Source organism: Mustela nivalis (assembly GCF_964662115.1).
Source record: "Mustela nivalis genome assembly, chromosome: 11".
Lineage (NCBI taxonomy): Eukaryota > Metazoa > Chordata > Mammalia > Carnivora > Mustelidae > Mustela > Mustela nivalis.
Window position 1 is genome coordinate 7,743,421 of NC_139030.1, and position 21,933 is coordinate 7,765,353.

The following is a 21,933-nucleotide window of genomic DNA, read 5'->3' on the forward strand; positions in this document are numbered from 1 at the left end:
ACTCATAGAAGAGACACACATACACATTCACAGAAAAAAAAAAAAATCCCAAGGAAATCTATATAATAAAATAACAGTAGTAATCTGTCGATTGTGGTTTAAAGGTGACTTTAACAATCTCTTCAGATCTTGCTTTTTTCGTTAAATTTTCTATAATTAATATTGACTTATTTTATAACAAAAGCAAAACATAAGCAATGCAAAGTACCCAATTAATCTTTGAGTGATATAAATTATTACTGCACCAGAAGGTTTTCTTTGCTTCCTGAGTCTCGACTATTAGTCCCAGTATTTATTACTTTGAGCAAGTCATGAAAATCTCATATTCTCTTTCTTTCTACGTAAGATAGAGATAAAAATATCTACCTCAGGTTTTTATTGTGAGGAGTGCAAGAGATGGTATTTGTAAATCTCAGTTCAGCTCCCAAAGTGGGTAACAGGGCATTTACTGAATTTGAATTTCTTAAACTAGAAAGTCTAAATAGTTAACAAGAATCACTGGAGTTCCATGTGTTAATTCCATCTTGAAAATACTCAAGATACACAGAGAAAATTAGTTCTTCACCCATAGGTTAACACTACATTTACTATAACATAATTTCTAATTATGATATAGGGAAGTTGAGAAGCAGCCAGCACATATGCAATTTGGAGAGATGAATTATTAAGGAAATGCAATGAAATGCATCTAATTCTGTGTAACTAACATATTCTACAGAAGAAGTGTGGTTGTTTGTATCCAGAAGAACAAATCGGTAAGTGCCCATAATCACCAGTTTTGAAATGCTTTTTTTGCATTTCTACCTGCGATATTGCATGACATTTTCCCTGATACTACGGCCTCACAAATGAGGCTGTGTCTTAATTCTCTGCATGTCTTCAGTGCCCCGGGCACCCTGTGGCTACAGAAAGAGCTTGGTGAATGTGCTTGCCTTGTTGCAAGGAAGCCTGAGGACTCAATGAGTCTTAATACCCTCCTTACTTTTCTGCTTTATTACATGATTCTGTTGTCATTTCTAAAGGCCAGTGCTTGAAACAAACACACAAAAATGTGTATGTGCTAATTAATGACACTCACAATGGAGAGGGTACTTGCACTGCTGTATTTTTAAGGAACTATTACATCAGGTTTTGGCTTTGAAGAATTATTTTTCAGAGTAATTTAGTGATCGTATATTGTTTCTAAATCCATGCAATAATTAATTCTTACTATGTCTTTGTGCACTTTAGAAAGGAGTGGCCAGGAAAATGCAAATAGCTCACTTTTCTTTCTAAGCATCTATTGGATAAGTAGCCTGGCCAATTCCTCTGATATTCATGATTGTGTCTCATTTTCAACTCTGGGAGGAAGGAACTACTTTTCCCATTTCACTGATGAACAGCTGAAGCTCAGAGAGCATTTCTTTTTTTTTTTTTTTTTTTTTTTTAATTTATTTTTTATTTTCAGCATAACAGTATTCATTATTTTTCACCACACCCAGTGCTCCATGCAATTCGTGCCCTTTATAATACCCACCACCTAGTACCCCAACCTCCCACCCCCCACCCCTTCAAAACCCTCAGATTGTTTTTCAGAGTCCATAGTCTCTCATGGTTCACCTCCCCTTCCAATTTCCCCCAACTCCCTTCTCCTCTCTAACTCCCCATGTCCTCCATGCTATTTGTTATGCTCCACAAATAAGTGAAACCATATGATAATTGACTCTTCAGAGAGCATTTCTGATTCACACCATCCTCAGGGCCAGACACGAATCATACTTTCCCAATCCCTGAGTCAGGGCTCCTTATTGATTTTGAGTTTTGTTTTTTTGTTTGTTTAGTTTTAAAAGAGTTTTAAGAGAGAAAACGTTCTTGGCAAGTTCTAAAGAAAATACCTCAGAGTTAATTCTTGATTTGACGGAGTGTGATCAAGACCATTAACTCTTCCTCTCTCATGAAGGTAACCCAGCTGTTAATGTCTATTACTTACTTAAATACCACCCCCCACCACAGAAATTGGTTCTCTAATTTTTTATTTATGAATGTCTTCTTCCTGTTGTCTTCCCTTTGCTTTGTACCATCCCATAGCTAGGTCAAGTATGAGTGGGATTTCTGATCCTTACCTGTGATGTTGCAATACACTTGGAGGGGTCCCAGTGGCCCGCTGCCATCAGAGTCAATGTAGAAGAAACCAGCTGTGTTCCCTTGGTGCCTGTACACCTCACAGGATTGCTCGTAGAGTGCTGAAAAGACACAAAGACAGCAGAGATGAAGCTTTGCTTGGTTCTGGATATCACTCTGGAGGGATCAGTAACTCCTACTAATCGCTTACTTTCACTATTGATTCCACCCCCTTCTATAGCCTTCATTTTCCACTCCCCTTACCCAGGTCTTAGCAATCCAGTCTCCCAATACTTGGTGGAGTCACACATCCATTCCTCCTAGCATCCATTCTTCTGAACCACTCAGATGTTAGTTCCTCCAAAAAGTCTCCCCTTCTGTCAATTTTGGCCCTTTTCTGTGCTGACGTATGAGCCCTTACTCTGTACCCACAGAGTGTACTGAGCTAGGATCATCATACGCTGTTCTGTCCCCAACAGTGGTCACGGAAACTGTAAGAGCAATGGCCCTGTGCTGTGTGATGCTGTGTTCCAACACCTGGCACAATGCCACATTCAGAGAAGTTCAAAAATGTTTGATGAATGGATGAAGACTGAATGAATATATATGATCATGACTTTTTTATTAATAAAATAAAATGACATTATCTTACTTCTCTATATCCAGAGCTCAATACAGTACCTAAAACAGAGCAGGTGTCCAACTAAGTTGAGTCTATTTGACTTAACAATATTCATTGTGTTTCTAATATGTGTCAATAGCGTCGTTTCCACTTGACAACAGACCATGAGTGAGGCAATCACTCTGTGCCATAGAAAGCTCACGGCCTGGCTGTAGCCACACAGGTGGTTATGTGCACAGAAAGAGACAGACACGGGTGCCTTGAGATAGGGTACTTTGACCGATTTGCAGATATGAGAAATTTATAAATCTCATTACAGTAACATGAATGAATTTGGTGACGTGTAAAGGAGGCATCTGCTGTCTCATGCATGAGAATGTAGAATGTCATCTGATGTTTTAGACAAAATGGTATAGCTCAGAGCAGCAAGTACATATCCAATATGTCATTCCCCCATGCTTAAAACACTTCAGTGGCTCCCAACGACTTTAAAGATATAGCACTAACTCCTCACCCTAGCCAACATGCCCCTGTGACTAATGCCCCATCCCAAAAATATGAAGCCGCACTTTGTCATGATCAAGTGTAAGGGGTGCCTCAGATAATTCATTACCAATAAAGTTCTAAAGCTTGAGAGGGTTTGACTTTTTTATAAATTAGAGTGAATTCAAGGTTATCTGTGTACTCCTATAATTCTCTCTTGCAGTCATGCACACTTTCTGAACCAGAGGCTATAGTTTGCATCACATATACAGAGCATAACATATAGCTCATTTCTGTTTGCTCAAACCTGACACACCTGTGTGCGTACCAAACATAAGAGAGTCAGCTCTTATGTGCGTTATCCCTCTCACCACCGCTTCATTTCCAAGATGGTGATGGTGTGAAAGGAGGTGCTGCTTTCACATGCAGAGTAAATACCACACAGGCAACAATGTGGGGGTTATATAGTGGTTAAGAACTATGAGCCCTGAAATCAGGCTACCACTTACACTCACTTATGGGAACTGGGAGAAGCCACTTCTTAGAGGTACACAACCTCTAAGATAACTCATCTTGAATTCATATTTTGTTCCTGAAGTTCCTCAACTTGAGTGTAGGCTAGACTTATGGATGTGCCTCTAACAGATTATGACAGAGGTAATAGATGTCATTTCCAAGACTAGATTCTAAAAAGGTGATGGCTTCCATCTTGAGTGTTGCTAGATCACTTGCTGTCAGAGAAGCCAACTGCTCTGGTCTGAGGCTGCTGTAGGAAGAGGTCCACATGAATGAGATTGGAGGCTTCTGGGTATGCCATGTGAGTGAGCTCTGAAGCAGACTGACACAGTCAAACACCAACATGACTGCAGTATTAGCTAACATCTTAATTGCAACTCCATGAGAGATTGAGCCAGAAACACCCAGCTAAATTTCAAGAACCCAGGGAAAATATGAGTTAATAATACGTTGTTTTCAGATGTCAAGTTTTGTTATAAGTCATTATGTAGCAATACATAGTTAATAAACTCTCAAATAATTAATTTTATCATGGGGCTATAAGTATAAAAAAGAGCCTACCTTATACAACTAGTAAGGATTCAAAGAGATACTCAAGATAATCCCAAGGATCCTTATGAAAAGCCAGCAAGTCCTACCTCCTGCAAAGATGATGACTTTTAGTTCTTAGTTCATTCTTTTGGTATTAACTATGTGTATCTCTGAATAGCATGTCCAAACTGCTACTTCTTGATTTTTTTTTCATTTATATAGGTTATGTTTTTTACTTATCAACACAAAGATAATAATTTGGCTTTTACTTAACCCCCCACATTCAAAGAACTTTCTATCCCCCATTCCTCAAATATAGTTGCATTATAATTTTAGCTTGATCAGTGGTTACTGTTTACAGTGATGTGACAACATACAAGCCACTCACAAATAACAAATCTTACAATGTGATTAATTTTCCTTTTATGAAACAAATGTAATTTTTCTCATAATTAATAACTGCATTATTCTCCCATTTGTCTAGTTGTCTATGTATTGGTCACAAATTTAACTCCTAATTCACTACCAAATCTCTAAAATGCCTCCCAAAATATTCATGTAACAACTAATATAGATGGATACCTAAGGAGAGAAAGGAAGAATGGGGGAGAGGGACAGGGATGAAAGTTAAAACTTTCTGGATATTTATATTTTAAATTTTGGAGGAGGAGGAGCAAGATGGCAGAGAAGTAGAAGATCTTGTTTCAACTGGTCCCCTAAAGTGAACTAATTATCTACCAGAACACTCTGAAGACCCATGAAATCAGCCTGAGATGTAGGATTATACACTTCTGGATCTCTAAGGGGGCAGAAGACATCAGTAGAGAGGTAAAGCAGAATGGGAATGATCGGACTGATATCAGACAATAAACAGAAGGGGGAGGGAGCCACTAGAAGTGACCTACTGGAAAGTAATACCCCAATACAAGAGTACCCTGTGATTGGGGACCATGATTAACTTGGAGTCTTATTAAAAGCACTCCAAAAGAGCAAAAGATATTAAGAGGCAACTGGTAGAATTGGGCTGTCACAGGCATGGGCCTAAGCCCACAGACTTAGGATGGCCACCAGTGGCAACCACCCATGCCAGAGAGTGCAGTGAAGCCTACAGGAAGTGGTCCCTGAGTCCCCAGATTTCTGCTGCTTGCACCACTACTCAGGTAGGCATACTCCTGCCAGCACGCACTATGGAGTCTGATGTGGACACCAGCCAGCGCTCTCTAAAACAACAGCCTTTTGCATTCTGAATGTTCACTGCTTGACTGGGGTCTGAACCATGCTCCCCACCTATGCCTGACAGAACTCTGTGTGGCCACTAGCCAATGGTCTCTAAGTCCTGGTGAGAGTCTTAACACTCCCAGCCCAGGCTTAAAAACTCAGTGCACTATCTCTGGTTGGGATCTCTGGGGCTGGCAGCAACTTGCAAAACCCTGAGATCTGGATCCCCAGATCTGTTTTTTGCACATCCAGACACTTAATTGTGAAATTTATGAATGATAGTTTCAGACAGGAGGTCTTAAGCACAGCTAGGGGGAAGAGAATCCTTAAGTACAGAGGAAGGTCCATCAGAATAATGTTAAGCCTGTCCACAGAAACATGGAAGGCCAGAAAGGGCTGGCAAGACACATTCAAGGCACTAAATGAGAAGAACATGCAGCCAAGATTACTTTATAAATCAAGGCTGACATTCAAAATGGATGGTGAGATAAAGAGCTTCCAAGACTAGCAAGGTTTAAGAGTATGTGACCACCAAGCTGGCAGTACAAGAAATATTAATGGGGGTTCTGTAAAAGAAGAAAGAACCCAAGAGTGGCATATAACAGAAATTTACAGAGATAATCTATAGAAACAAGGACTTCACAGGCAACATGATGTCAATAAAAACATATCTTTCAATAATCACTTTCTATATGAATGGCCAAAATGCTCCCATAAAACAATGCAGTGTTGCAGATTGGATAAAATGACAGGACCCATCCATATGCTGTCTACAAGAGACCTCTTTGGAACCTAAAGATACATCCAGACTGAAAGTGAAGGGATGGAGAAGCATATTTCATGCCAATGGACCTCAAGAGAAAGCTGGGGTAGTGATTCTTATCTCAGATAAATTAGATTTTAAACTAAAAACTATAGTCAGAGATAAAGAAGGACACTACATCATTCTTAAAGTGTCTATACACCAAGATTTAACAGTTGTAAATATTTATGCCCCCAATATGGGAGCAGCCAAATACATAAGACTGTTAATCAAGATAAAGAGTATTGATATGAATACATTAATAGTAGGGGATCTTAACATGCCACTTTCAATAATAGACAGATCATCCAAGCAGAAAATCAATAAACAAGAACATTGAATGACACATTGGACTAGATGGACCTCATAGATACATATAGAACATTCCACCAGACAACAACAGAATACTCATTCTTCTTGAGCACACAAGGAACTTTCTCCAGAATAGACCACATACTTGGTCACAAATCAGGGCTCACCTGATATGTTAAGATTGAGGCTCTTCCCTGCATATTCTCAGACCACAGTGCTTTGAAACTGGAACTCAACCATGAGAAAAAGTATGGAAGGAATTCAAACACTTAGAAGCTAAAGACCACCCTGCTTAAGAATGTTTGGATCAACCAGGAAATCAAAGAAGAACTTAAACAATCCATGGAAGCCAATGAGAATGAAGACACATCAGTACAAAACTTATGGGATACAGCAAAGACAATCTTAAGGGAGAAATACATAGCCACCCAAACCTCACTCAAAAAAATTGAAAAATCCAGAAAGCACCAGCTCTCTTTACACCTTAAAGAACTGGAGAATCAACAACAAATTAAGCCAACCTCACATACAAGAAGATAAATAATCAAGATTAGAACAGAGATCAATGGGATAGAAACCAGAGAGACGATAGAACACATCAATGAAACTAGAAGCTGGTTTTTTGAAAGAATCAATAAGATTGATAACCTGCTAGCCAAACTAATCAGAAAGAAATAAGAGAGGACCAAAACTAATAAAATCATGAATGAAAAGGGAGAGATCATGACTAACACCAAGGAAATAGAAACAATCATTAGAAATTACTATAAATAGTTATATGCCAATAAGTCAAGCAACCTAGATGAAATGGATGCATTCCTGGAAACAAAAACTTTCAAAACTGAATCAGAAAGAAATGGACAACCTGAATAGACCAATATCTAGTAACGAGATTAAAGCAGAGATCAAAAACCTCCCAAAATACAAGAATCCAGTGACTGATGAATTCCCTGGAGAATTCTACCAACATTCAAAGAAGAAATAATACCTATTCTCCTGAAGATGTTTCAAAAAATTGAAGCAGAAGGAAAACTCCAGACTCTTTTTATGAAGCCAACATTACCCTGATCACCAAACCAGGCAAAGACCCCACCACTTCGACAAAACAGGAAAAAATATACAGTGGAAAAAAGACAGTCTCTTCAATAAATGGTGCTGGGAAAACTGGGCAGCTATATGTAGAGGAATGAAACTTGACCATTCTCTTACACCATACACAAAGATAAACTCAAAAGCGATAAAAGACCTCAATGTGAGAAAGGAATCCATCAGAATCCTAGAGGAGAATATAGGCAGTAATCTCTTCGATATCAGCCACAGCAACTTCTTAAAAGAGATGTCTCCAAAGGCAAAGGAAGCAAAAGCGAAAATGAACTTTTGGGATACAGCAAAGACAATCTTAAGGGGGAAATACATAGCCACCCTAACCTCAATCAAAAAAATTGAAAAATCCCATGGAATGGGAGAAGATATTTGCAAATGACAGTACAGACAAAAGGTTGATATCCAGGATCTATAAAGAACTCCTCAAACTCAACACACACAAAACAGACAATCATATCAAAAAATGGGCAGAAGATATGGACAGACACTTCTCCAATCAAGACATACAAATGGCTATCAGACACATGAAAACATGTTCATCATCATTAGCCATCAGGGAGATTCAAATTAAAACCACATTGGGATATCACCTTACACCAGTTAGCATGGCCAAAATTAGCAAGACAGGAAACAACATGTGTTGGAGGGGATGTGGAGAAATGGGAACCCTCTTCCACTGTTGGTGGGAATGCAAGTTGGTGCAGCCTCTTTGGAGAACACTGTGGAGATTCCTCAAGAAATTAAAAATAGAACTTCCCTATGACCCTGCAATTGCACTACTGGGTATTTATCCCAAAGATACAGATGTAGTGAAAAGAAGGGCCATCTGTACCCCTATGTTTATAGCAGCAATGGCCACGGTGGCCAAACTGTGGAAAGAACAAAAATGCCCTTCAATGGACGAATGGATAAGGAAGATGTGGTCCATATACACTATGGAGTATTATGCCTCCATCAGAAAGGACGAATACCCAACTTTTGTAGCAACATGGACAGGACTGGAAGAGATGATGCTGAGTGAAATAAGTCAAGCCAGAAAGAGTCAATTATCATATGGTTTCACTTATTTGTGGAGCATAACAAATAGCATGGAGGACATGGGGAGATAGAGAGGAGAAGGGAGTTGGGGGAAATTGGAAGTGGAGGTGAACCATGAGAGACTATGGACTCTGAAAAACAATCTGAGGATTTTGAAGGGGCGGGGGCTGGGAGGTCGGGGTACCAGGTGGTGGGTATTATAGAGGGCATGGATTGCATGGAGCACTGGTTGTGGTACAAAAACAATGAATACTGTTATGCTGAAAATAAATAAAAATATATAAATATATATATATATAAATAAAAAAATAAGAAAAAAGAAACATGTACTAGGGTAGTAGTAATAAAATCATCAGTACCCAATTTGTCTTTAAAATGTCTCATAATAGAAAAGGAAGACCCATCTATATGCTACCAATAAGAGACTCATTTCCAATCTAAAGACCCATGCAGACTGAAAGTGAAGGGATGGAAAATTATGTATCATCCAAAACAATGTGAGAAGAAAGCCAGGGTAGCAATTCTCATATTAAACAAGATGACTTTAAAACAAAGACTGTAAGAAGAGACAAAAGAGGATGCTATATGATCAAAAAGAAAAAATCCAACAAGATAGAAAAATTGTAAATACTTATGCATCCAACATGAGAATATCCAAATACAAAAAGAACTATTAAATGAGGGAACTGATAATAATACAGTAATAGTAGGTGACATTAACACCCCACTTACATCAATGGATAAATCATTCAAACAGAAAATCAACAAGGAAACAATAGTTTTGAATGACACATTGGACCAGATGGATCTAACAGATATATGCAGAACATACCATGCTAAAACAGCATATTCATACAAATTGTTATCAAGTGCACATGGAACATTCTCCAGAATAGATAACATATTAGGTCATAAAACAAGTTTCAACAAATTTAAAAAGATTTAAGTCACATCTTTTCCAACTGCAATGCTATGAAACTAGAAACCAAACACAAGAAAAAACTTGCTGGGGGTGGGGGTGGGGGTAAATACATGGAAGTTAAATAAGTTTCTACTAAACAATGAATGGGTCAACCAAGAAATCTAAGAGGAAATCAATAAATACATGAAGACAAATGAAAATGAAAACACAATGTTTCAAAATCTTTGGGATACAGCAAAAGTTGGTCTAACAGGGAAGTTTATAGCAATACAATCCTGACTCAAAAAGCAAGAAAAAACTTAAATAAATGACCTCTCCTTAAACCTAAAGAAACTAAAAAAAGAACAAACAAACCCCAAACCACTAGAGGGAAGAAAATAATAAAGATTAAGCAGAGATAAACAAAATAGAAACAAACAAAGAAAAAGTAGAACAGATCAATGAAACCAGGAATTAGTTCTTTGAAAAGATCCACACAATTGATGAACCATAGCGAGACTTAGAGAAAGAAAGAGGACTCAAATAAGGAAAATAAGAAATGAAAGAGGGGAAATAACAACCAACACCACTGGGATTTAAAGGATCATTAGAATATATCAGAAAAATTATATGGCAACAAATTGGACAACCTAGAAGAAATGGAAAAATTCCTAATAACATATAACTCCCCAAAACTGAATGAGGAATAGAAAGAGAATTTGAACAGACTCCTGACCAGCAATGAAACTGAATCCATTTTCAAAGAACTTGCAACAGAAGTCCAGGACCAGATGGCTTAAAAAGCAAATCAATCAAACACTTAAATAATTATTAATACCTATTCTTATCAAACTATTCCAAAAAGAGAAGAGGAAGGAAGTCTTTGAAATGCATTCTATGAGGTCACCATTGACCTGATTCCAAAACAATAAAGACATAAATAAATAAATGGGCTAATATCACTGATGAACCTAGATGTAAAAATCCTCAGCAAAATATTAGCAAACTGAATCTAATAATACATTAAAAAAATCATTCACATGATCAAGTGGGATTTATTCCTGGGATGCAAGAGTGATTCAATATTGCAAATCAATCATATCATATCAATTAAAAGAAATGAATAAAAATCATATGATACTTTCAATAGATGCAGAAAAAGCATGCAATGCACATACATACACACACACACACACACAAAACACAAGAGCATAATTTTGGGGTATGTGAGTGGCTTAACTGGTTGAGCTTACAACTCTTGATTTCAGGGTAAGTCATAATCTCAGAGTTGTGAGATTGAGTCCCATGCCTGGCTTTGGACTTAAACATCGAGTCTGCTTGAGATTCTCTCTCTCCGTCTCTCTCTGCCCCTCCCCACCTGCTCACACATATATCACACATTAACAGAAACAAAACAAAAACAGGAACAACAAAAAACCTAACAAAGTATGTTTAGAGGGAATATAACTCAACATACTTAAGTCTATACTTAAAAAGTCAATAGCTAATATCATGCCTAGTGGGGAAAACGTGACCATTTTCTCCTAAGATCAGGAACAAGGCAAGAATGTCTATGCTCACCGCTTTAGTCAACATAACCATAGCAATCAGACAAGAAAAAGAAATTAAAAACATCTAAATTATTAAGGAAGAAGTAAAATTTCACTATTTGCAGAGAACATGATGCTATATATAGAAAACCTTAAAGAGTTCACCTAAAAACTACTAGAACTGACAAGTAAATTTAGTAAGGTCACAGGATACAAAATCAATACACAGAAATCCATTGCATTCTTATACACTAATAATGAAGGAACAGAAAGAGAATTAAAAATCTCATTTATAATTTCAGCAAAATAATAAAATATCTAGGAATAAATTTAACCAAAGAGGTAAAAGGCCTGTACTATGAAAAATATAAAATATTAATGAAAGAAATTGAAGACTGCACAAATACAAAGATATTCAATGCTCATGGATTAGAAGAACAAATATGGATAAAATGTCCATAATACCCACAGCAATCTACAGATTTAATTCAGTCTCTATCAAAATACCAACAACATTTTTCACAGAACTAGAGTAAACAATCCTAATATTTGTATGAAACCACAAGGACCCTGAAATAGGCAAAGCAATCTTGAAATAGAACAAAACTCTAAGTATCACAATTCCAGATTCAAGATATACTACAAAGGTGTAGTAATCAAAACAACTATGGTACCAGCACAGAAACAGACACATAGATCAATGGAATAGAACAGAAAGTTCAAAAATAAAACCAAGATTATAGCATTAATTAATCTTTGACAAATGAGGCAAGAATATAAAATGGGAAAATTCTCTCCAAAAAAAAAAAAAAAATAGTGTTGGGAAAACTGAACAGCTACATCCAAAATAATGAAACTGGATCACTTTCTTACACTATACACAAAAATAAGCTCAGATGGATTAAAGATCTAAATGTGACCTGAAACCATAAAAATCCTGGAAGAGAGCACAGACCATAATTTCTCTGACATAGGACATAGCAAAAAATTTCTAGATATGTCTCCTGAGGCAAAGAAAACAAAAGTAAGAATAAAGTATTCAGACCATATCAAAATTAAAAGTCTCTGTATAGCAGAGAAAATGATCAACAAAACTAAAAGACCACCTACTGAATGGGAGAAGATATTTGCAAATGATATATCTGATAAAACCAAATAATTCAATTAAAAATGGGCAGAAGACATTAAAAGACATTTCACCAAGGAAGACAGAGATTGCCAGTAAACACATGAAAAGATGCTCAATATCAGTAATTATCAGGAAATGAAGATCAAAACTATAATGTTATATCACCTCACACCCATCAGGATGGCTAAAATAAAAAATACATAAAATAACAAATACTGGTGATAATGTAGAGAAAAGGTACCCTCATGCACTGTTAGTGGGAATGCAAACTGATACAGCCAGTATGGTAAAACAGTATGGAATTTCCTCAGAAAATTAAAAATAAAACTATCATCTGATCTAATTATTTCACTGGGTGTTTTCCAAAAGAATATTAAAACACAATTTGAAAAGATATATGCACCCCTATGTTTACTGTAGCATTACTTACAATAGCCAAATTATAGAACCCTTCCAACTGTCCATTAGTGGATGAATGGATAAAGAAGTTGTAGTATATATACACAGGGGAGTATTATTCCACCATGAAAAACAATGAAATTTTACCACTTATAACAACATGGATGGCTCTAGAAAATATAATGCTAAAAGTGAAATAAATCAGTCAAAGAAAGACAAATACCATATGATTTCATTCATATATGCAATTTAAGAAAAAGTAATAACAACAGCAGCAAATGAACAAAGAAAAAAGAGACAACTCAAAAAACAGACTCTTAATGATATAGAGAATGAACTGCTGGTTACGAAGGGAGGCAGCTGAAGGAATGGGTGAAATAGATGAAGGGGATTAAGAGTATACTTATTGTGATGAGTACTGAGTAATGTATCGAATTGTCAAATCACTATATTGTATACCTGAATCTAAAAGCTAACACGATACTATTTGTCTACTATACTGGAATTAAAATTAAAAAAAAAAAAGAAAATGCATTGCTTCATCTTTAAAAATAAATGAGGTGAATAGTAACAACAAAAATCACAGCATATCAATAAACGTTGAAACTGAGTGAAAGTTACAAAGAGAACAACTGTACTATTCTATCATTTTGTGCATGTGTTTGAAAATGTGTGTCATAATAAAATTTTTCTCTGAATATTTGGGCATTTCAGGTATTCTGTGGATTTCAATCTCTTTGAAAAATTATCTTCTGGATCTTTCTGACCTGATACAATATGAATGGTATGGTTTCCATCTAGTGTACAGCTGTCTCCCTGGTCAAATCACCAACATGCCAGGCATTTCCCTCCCCACCCCCCTTTTTAAAGATTTACTTATTTATTACCCAGGGGTTCCATCAGGTATTTCTTCTTAAAAATGGCTTCCTAAGGGGACCTGAGTAGTTCAGTTGGTTAAGCATCCAACTCTTGATTTCAGCTCAGGTTATGATCTCAGGGCCATGAGATCGACCTCTGAATCAGGCTTTGAATTGTGCATGGGACCGGCTTAGGTTTCTCTCTCTCCTTCTTCTTCTGATGCCCCCCACCACAACCCCCATTCCCTTCCTATCTCCCTCTCTCTCTAAAAGAAAGAAAAATACTGGTTTTCTCACTCAGCACAATGAAATACACTCTTGAAATACACTCAAGTCATTTCATGTATCAATAGTTTAATTTCTTAGTGGCTTACTATGATATGGACATACCACAATTTATTTAATATTAATCAAATGTCTATCAAATAAACTAAAGTTCATTTGTTGGGTTTTCCAGTTTAGAGATATCTCAATTGTAGCATTTTTAAAAAAAATCCAGTGTTTTTTTCCTTTTTAAATATTTTTTTTAATAGCATGCAATTTTTTAAAGATTTTATTTATTTGGGGGGTGCATAAGAGTGAGGGAGGGGCAGAGGGTGAAGCAAGCTCCCCTCTTAGCTGGGAGGCTGATGCGGGCCTTGATCCCAGTACTCTAGAAGCAAGATCTGAACAGAAGGAAGACCCAGGCACCCCATTACCATGTTATTCTTGATTCACTGATACAATATATCTCTAATATTCCTAAGAATATTAACTATAATATAGTTCCTTTTTTGACATTTTTTTTCTCTCTGTGTACATTGTTTCTCCAAGTAGTATGTGTGTGTGTGTGTGTGTGTGTGTGTGTGGTTAGTTGTATTATTTTGTGTTTTGTTTTGGTCTCCATCTTATCAGTCAGGTTAGATTCTTTTCTAGGATGTCAGATACTTTTCTATAGTCCCCCATTAAATCAGTGGTCTCTAAAATACTGACTGCTTTCAGAAAATATCTGTAGTTTGCTCTCCATATACTTTACTATAAGTTTATCTGCTTGGACCATTTCATGGGAAACCCCTAAAGACATGTCAGTGACTTTCAATATGTTCTTTTGGTCTTAGATTCTGTGATTGAGAGGGATATTTTACATGGGATTTGGAAGGTTCAGGTGACACATCAAACATCTATTTCATGATCGTAGTGCTATGGAGATCACACATGTTTTCACTTATCTTCTGACTTAAGTTGTTAACAAAGGGCAGCCAAGTCAAGCCAGCTGCTCCTCCAGATGGAATATTTCCTCCTTCAACTTCTCTAATTTTTGGCCATGTGCATTTTTAGATCTCATAATCACTCCATTACAAAGTTGAAGATCTGGTCGTGGTATGGGCCCAGGATCTTCTCTGATCAGCTACAGGTGAAACAAATACACCATACACAATTATTGAAAACTTTCTCATTTTTCAGTAACTCCATGTTAAGCTCTCAGAAAATAAAATAAAAAAGACATGATTCTAGATATCAAAAAATTCAGGATCTTCAACTTACCAAAACTACCCCAATACAGATAGAAAAATATAAAAGACCAATTTCTATAAAATAAAGAGAAAAAAAGTTTTTAAAGAGTACCCATAGGAAACTCTGTTGTATCAAGTAATAAGTGTTAAATCATATAATTTCTCCAGAGAGAGCAAGATGGTGGAGGAGTAGGAGATCTAAATATCACCACTTAATATCATCAGGTACCAGGAGTTCAGCTAGGTAATTATCAAACCACTCTGAACACCTACAAACTCAACAGGAGATTGAAGAGAAGAAGAGCAGCAATTCTAGGAACAGAAAATCGACCACTTTCTGGAAGGTAGGATGTGTGGAAAAGTGAATCTGTGGCAATATATGGGAAGAGAGACCACAGGGGTAGCGCCAGCTCCAGAAAAGTGTAGATCAGTAGAGCACAATACAGGAACTTTTGGAAGTCTGCTCCACTGAGGGACATTGCTAGAGAAGCTAAGCGTGGGTGGAGCCCTTGTGGGGACATGTGGTCTCAGGACACGTTGGGCCACAGAAAGACCCGGGGTGCCTGAGTGTGGCAGAGGTCCCACGTACCAGAGTGGGGAAGCTGGTTGCAGAGACAGAGCCAAGGAGTGGGCTCTCAGCTCAGGGTTACCTTAAACAGTGATCCAAGGCACATTCAGACCATTACTCTTTGATCAGGGACCCCACAACTGGCAGATCTGGAGAGATCCCCTCCTTCCTCCTCTAAGAAGAGCAGTGTGGGAGTACACTGCAGGGATATGCTAGTTTTGGAGACTCCAAATGGGGCCGTGCACCAGAGGTAGAAATACTAAGTCATGGTCTGGGTGAGCACAGAGTGCAGCCAGAGATTAGGGAGATGAGAGTGACTGACTTCTTTTCTCTGAGGGTGAACTGATGAGTGGGAGCCTGAGCTCTCAGCTCCTCTAGGCTGCACCAGAGGTAGAAATGCTAAGTCATGGTCTGGGTGAGCACAGAGTGCAGCCAGAGATTAGGGAGATGAGAGTGACTGATTTCTTTTCTCTGAGGGTGAACTGATGAGTGGGAGCCTGAGCTCTCAGCTCCTCTAGGCTGGAGATTGGGAGCCTGTCATCTTCATTCTCCTCTTCCAAAGCCGTACAGGGAGTGTTCATGGAACAAAAGCTACCAAGAATGAAACCGAGCAGATTCGCTCTCTGAACCAGCCCCCTTAGCCTGGCCCCTGGCAAGGGTGGTGTAATTCCATCTGCATCAAAGACATTTCAGAATCAGTATAACAGGCCCCTCCCCTGGAAGATCAACAAGAACATCCAGCCAAGACCAAATTCACCTATCAATGAGAACTGCAAAACTTCAGAACTATAGGAATACAGCACATAGAATTCATGGCTTTTCACATGATTCTTTAGTCTTGCAAAGTTAAATCTTTTAAATTTTATTTTTCTCTTACTCTATTTTTTTTAAGATTTTATTTATTTGTCAGAAAGAGAGAGGGAGAGAGAGCGAGCACAGGCAGACAGAATGGCAGGCAGAGGCAGAGGGAGAAGCAGGCTCCCTGCTGAGCAAGAAGCCTGATGTGGGACTCGATCCCAGGACCCTGGGATCATGACCTGAGCCGAAAGCAGCTGCTTAACCAATTGAGCCACCCAGGCATCCCTCTTACTCTATTTTTTAAAAAATTTCCTTCATCCTATTTTAACATTTTTAATTACTTTATCAATAACTTAATTTTTTTTAAATTTTCATTGTTATATTCATATTATATCCCTTCATTGTATTTATTATTTTTTGTATACATATACGTTTTCCTTTCTTTAAAATTTTGAGATAAAGTTTCTTCTAATAGATCAAAATATACCCTAAATCTAGAGCATGGCTTTGTTTTAATCTCCAGCTTGATCACATTCTTTTCTCTTTTTATTTTCTTTTTTTAACCAACTTATATTATCAATTGCTTTTCTAGAACCTCTTTTATATGTTCATCTTCACAGTCATTTTCCATCCCTTCATCATATTTACACTTATTTTTGTATATATATATAAGTTTTTCTTCCTTTAAAATTTGGAAGATGGTTTCTTCTAACAGACCAAAATACACCCAAAATCAAGTGTGTGGCCCTGTTCCACTCATGAGTATAATATATATATATTATATATATATATGTATATATATATATATATATATTTTTCCCCCCCTTCTTCTCCCCCAAGTTCTGATTTGGTTAGTGTGTATTTTTCTGGGGTTGCTATGACCCTTTTAGTACTTTGTTCTCTCATTCATCTATTCTTATCTGGATGAAATGACAAGGCTGAAAAACTCACCTCAAAAAATAAATAAATAAATAAATAAATAGATAAATAACAAGAGGCAGTACTGATGGCTAGGGACCTAATCAATATGGACATTAGTAACATGTCAAAACGAGTTCAGAACAATAATTATCAAGGTGCTAGTTGGGCTCAAAAAAAGCATGGAAGATATTAGCGAATCCCATTCTAGAGAAATAAAAGCCCTTTCTGGAAAAATAAAAGAACTAAAATCTAGCCAAGTTGAAATATGAAAAGCTATTAATGAGGTGCAATAAGAAAAAATGGAGACTCTTAGTGCTAGGATAAATGATGCAGAAGAGAGAATTAGTGATATAGAAGACCAAATGATGGAGAATAAAGAAATTGAGAAAAAGAGAAACAAAGAACTACTGCACCACAAGGGGAGAATTTGAGATATAAGTGATACCATAAGCCAAAACAATATTGGAATAATTGGGATCCCAGAAGAAGAAGGAAGACAGAGTGGGGAAAAATGTATATTGTAGCAAATTATAGTACAGAATTTCCCTAATTTGGTGAAGGGAACATGCATCAAACCCAGGAGGAACAGAGAACCACCTCAAAGTCAATAAAAATCAGTCCACAGACCATCATCTAATAGTAAAACGTATAAGTCTCAATGACAAAGAGAAAATCATGAAAGCAGCTTCTGATAAGAGGTCTGTAACACAAAATGGTAGAAATATTAGACTGGCAGAAGACCTATCCACCAAGACCTGGCAGGCCAGAAAGGACAGGCATGATACATTCAGAATACTAAAAGAGAAAAATATGCAACCAAGAGTACTAAATCCAGCTGGGCTGTCATTGAAAAAAAGAGAGATAAAAAGCTTCCAGGGCAAACAAACACTAAAATAATTTGCAAACACCAAACCAGCCCTACAGAAAATATTGAAAGAGGTCCTCTAAGCAAAGAAAGAGACTAAAAGAAACAGACTAGAAAGTAACAGAGACAATATACAGTAACAGTCACCTTAGAGGCAATACAGTGGCACTGAATTCATATCTTTCAATAGTTACCCTGAATGTAAATTGACTAAATGCCCCAATCAAAAGACACAGGATATCAGAATGGATAAGAAAACAAGATCCATTGATATGCTGTCTATAAGAAACTCATTTTAAACCCAATATCCTCTTTATATTTAAAGTGACTTGGTGGAAAACAATTTATCATGCCAATGGAAAAAAACAAACAAACAAACAAAAAACAAAAACAAAACAAAAACCTGGGATGGCAATCCTTATATTAGATAAATTAGATTTTAAGCCAAAAACTATAATAAGAGATAGGGAAGGACACTATATCATAATTAAAGGGTTTGTCCAACAAGAAGATCTACCAATTTTAAATATCTATGCCCGTAACATGGGAGCAGCCAATTGTATAAACCAACTAATAACAAAATCAAAGAAACACATTAATAATAAGGGCGCCTGGGTGGCTCAGTGGGTTAAAGCCTCTGCCTTCAGCTCAGGTCATGATCCCAGGGTCCTGGGATCAAGCCCCGCATCGTGCTCTCTGCTCAGCAGGGAGCCTGCTTCCTCCTCTCTCTGCCTACTTTTGATCTTTGTCTGTCAAATAAATAAATAAAATCTTTAAAAAAATAATAATAATACAGTAATAGAAGAGTACTTTAACACTCCCTTCACTGACATGGACAGATCCTCTAAGCAAAAGATCAACAAGGAAATGAAGGTTTTAAAATTATACACTGGACCAGAAGGACATCACAGATATATTTAGAACATTCCATCCCAAAGCAAGAGAATACACATTTTTCTACAGTACACATGGAACATTCTCCAGAATAGATCACACCCTAAGTCACAAATCCGATCTTGACTGGTACCAAAAGATTGGGATCATTCCCTGCATAGTTTCAGACCACAATGCTTTGAAACTAGAACTCAATGACAAGAGAAAAGTTGGAAAGAACTCAAATAGATGGAGGCTAAAGATCATCCTATTAAAGAATGAAAGGGTCAACCAGGAAATTAAAGAAGAATTGAAAAAATTCATGGAAACAAATGATAATGCATACACAACTGTTCAAAATCTGTGGGACACAGAAAAGGCAGTCCTGAGAGGAAAGTATATAGCAATACAAACCTTTCTCAAGAAACAAGAAAGATCTCAAGTACACAACCTAACCCTACATCTAAAGGAGCTGGAGAAAGAACAGCAAAGAAAGCCTAAACTCAGCAAGAGAAGAGAAATAATAAAGATCAGAGCAGAAATCAATGAAATAGAAACCAAAAGAAAAGTAGAACAAATCAATGAAACCAGGAGCTGGTTCTTTGAAAGAATTAATAAAATTGGTAACCCCCTGGCCAGACTTAACAGAAAGAAAAGAGAAAGGACCCAAATTAACAAAATCATGAATGAAAGAGGAGAGATCACAACCAACACTAAAGAAATACAAACAATTATATAAACATACTATGAGCAAATATACACCAGCAAATTTAATGATCTGGAAGAAATGGATGCATCCCTAGAGACATATATACTACCAAAACAGAACCAGGAATAAATAGAAAACCTGAACAGACCCATAGCCAGTAAGGAGATTGAAGCAGTCATCAAAAATCTCCCTGCTAAAAAACAAACAAACAAACAAACAAACAAAAAAACATAGGGCCAGACGGCTGCCCAGGATAATTCTGCCAAACATTTAAAGAAGAATTAATACCTATTCTCCTGAAACTGTTCCAACAAGTAGAAATGGAAGGAAAACTTCCAAATTCATTTTGTGAGGTCAGCATTACCTTGATCCCAAAACCAGACAAAGACTCCTTCAAAAAAGGAGAATTACAGATCAATATCCTTGATGAAGACAGATGCAAAAATTCTCACCAAAATAATAGCCAATAGGATCCAACAGTACAGTAAAAGGGTTATTCACCATGACCAAGTGGATTTATTCCCAGGCTGCAAGTTTGGTTCAATGTCTACAAATCAATGAATGTGATATAATACACTAATAAAAGAAAGAACAAGAATCATATGATACTCTCAACAGATGCTGTCAAAGCATTTTGAGAAAGTACAACATCATTTCTGGATCAAAATTCTTTACAGTGTTGGGATAGAGATGCATACCTCAACATCAACAAAGCCATTTATGAAAAATCCACAGTGAATATCATTCTCAATGAGGAAAAACTGAGAGCTTTTCCCCTAAGGTCAAGAACATGGCAAGGTTGTGTATTATCTCCATTGCTATTCAACATAGTACTAGAAGTCCTAGCCTCAGCTATCAGATATTAAAAAGAAATAAACAAACCAGCAAAGAAGAAGTCAAACTCTCACTCTTTGCAGATGATATGATACTTTACATGGAAAACCCAAAAGACTCTACTCCAAAACTGCTAGAACTCATACAGGAATTCAGGAAAGTGTCAGGATATAAAATCGATGCACAGAACTTAGTTGCATTTCTATACACCAAGAGCAAGACAGAAGAAAGAGAAATTAAGGAGTCACTCTCATTTACAATTGCACCCCAAATTATAAGATACCTAGTAATAAATCTAATCAAAGAGGCAAAGAACCTGTACTCTAAAAACTATAAAGTACTCATGAAAGAAATTGAGGAAGACACAGAGAAATGGGAAAACTTTCCACACTCATGGATTAGAACAAATATTGTGAAAATGTCTATGCTACCTAAAATATTCTACACATTTAATGCAATACCTATCAAAATGCCATCAATTTTTTCCAAGTAATGGAACAAAAATCCAAAGATTTATATGGAACCAGAAAATACCCCAAATAACAAAAGGAATGTTGAAATAGAAAACCAAAATTGTAGGGGTCACAATTCCAGACTTCAAGCTCTATTACAAAGCTGTGATCATCAAGACAGTATGATATTGGCACGAAAACAGATACACAGATCAATGGAAGAGAATAGAGAGCCCAGAAATGGACCCTCAACTCTGTGGTCAATTAATTTTTGACAAAGCAGTAAACAATGTCCAGTGGAAAAAAAGACAGTCTCTTCAACAAACGATGTTGGGAAAATTGGACAGCTGCATGCAGAAGAATAAAACTAGACCATTTCTTTACACAACACACAAAAATAGACTCAAAATGGAAGAAAGATCTCAATGTGAGATAGGAATCCACCAAAATCCTTGAGGAGAACAGAGGCAGAAACCTATTAGACCTCAACCCCCACAACTTCATCCTAGAAACATCACCAATGGCAAGGGAAGCAAAGGCAAAAATGAATTATTAGGATGTCATCAAGATCAAAAGCTTTTGTACAGCAAAGGAAACAATCAACAAAATAAAAAACCTGACAAAATGGGAGAAGATATTTGCAAATGACATATCAGATAAAGGGCTAGTATCCAAAGTCTATAAAGACCTTATCAACCTCTACACCTGAAGAATAAATAATCCAATCAAGAAATGGGCAGAAAACATGAACAGACACTTCTGCAAAGAAGATATACAAATGGCCAACAGGCACATGAAAAAGTGCTCAATATGACTTGGCATCAGGGAAATACAAATTAAAACCACAGTGAGATACCA

The 21,933-nt window shown here is 36.9% G+C and overlaps 1 protein-coding gene across 2 annotated transcripts in view; it reads right to left on the reverse strand.

Moving 5' to 3' along the window:
• CNTNAP5 (contactin associated protein family member 5) overlaps positions 1-21,933 on the reverse strand; it is an 825,196-nt gene that overhangs the window by 291,581 nt on the left and 511,682 nt on the right. For both annotated transcript variants that reach the window (XM_082690270.1, XM_082690269.1), the window contains exon 12: positions 2,103-2,222. In XM_082690270.1, coding sequence (XP_082546396.1) covers positions 2,103-2,222 — 120 coding nt within the window. The remainder of the gene's footprint in view (positions 1-2,102; positions 2,223-21,933) is intronic.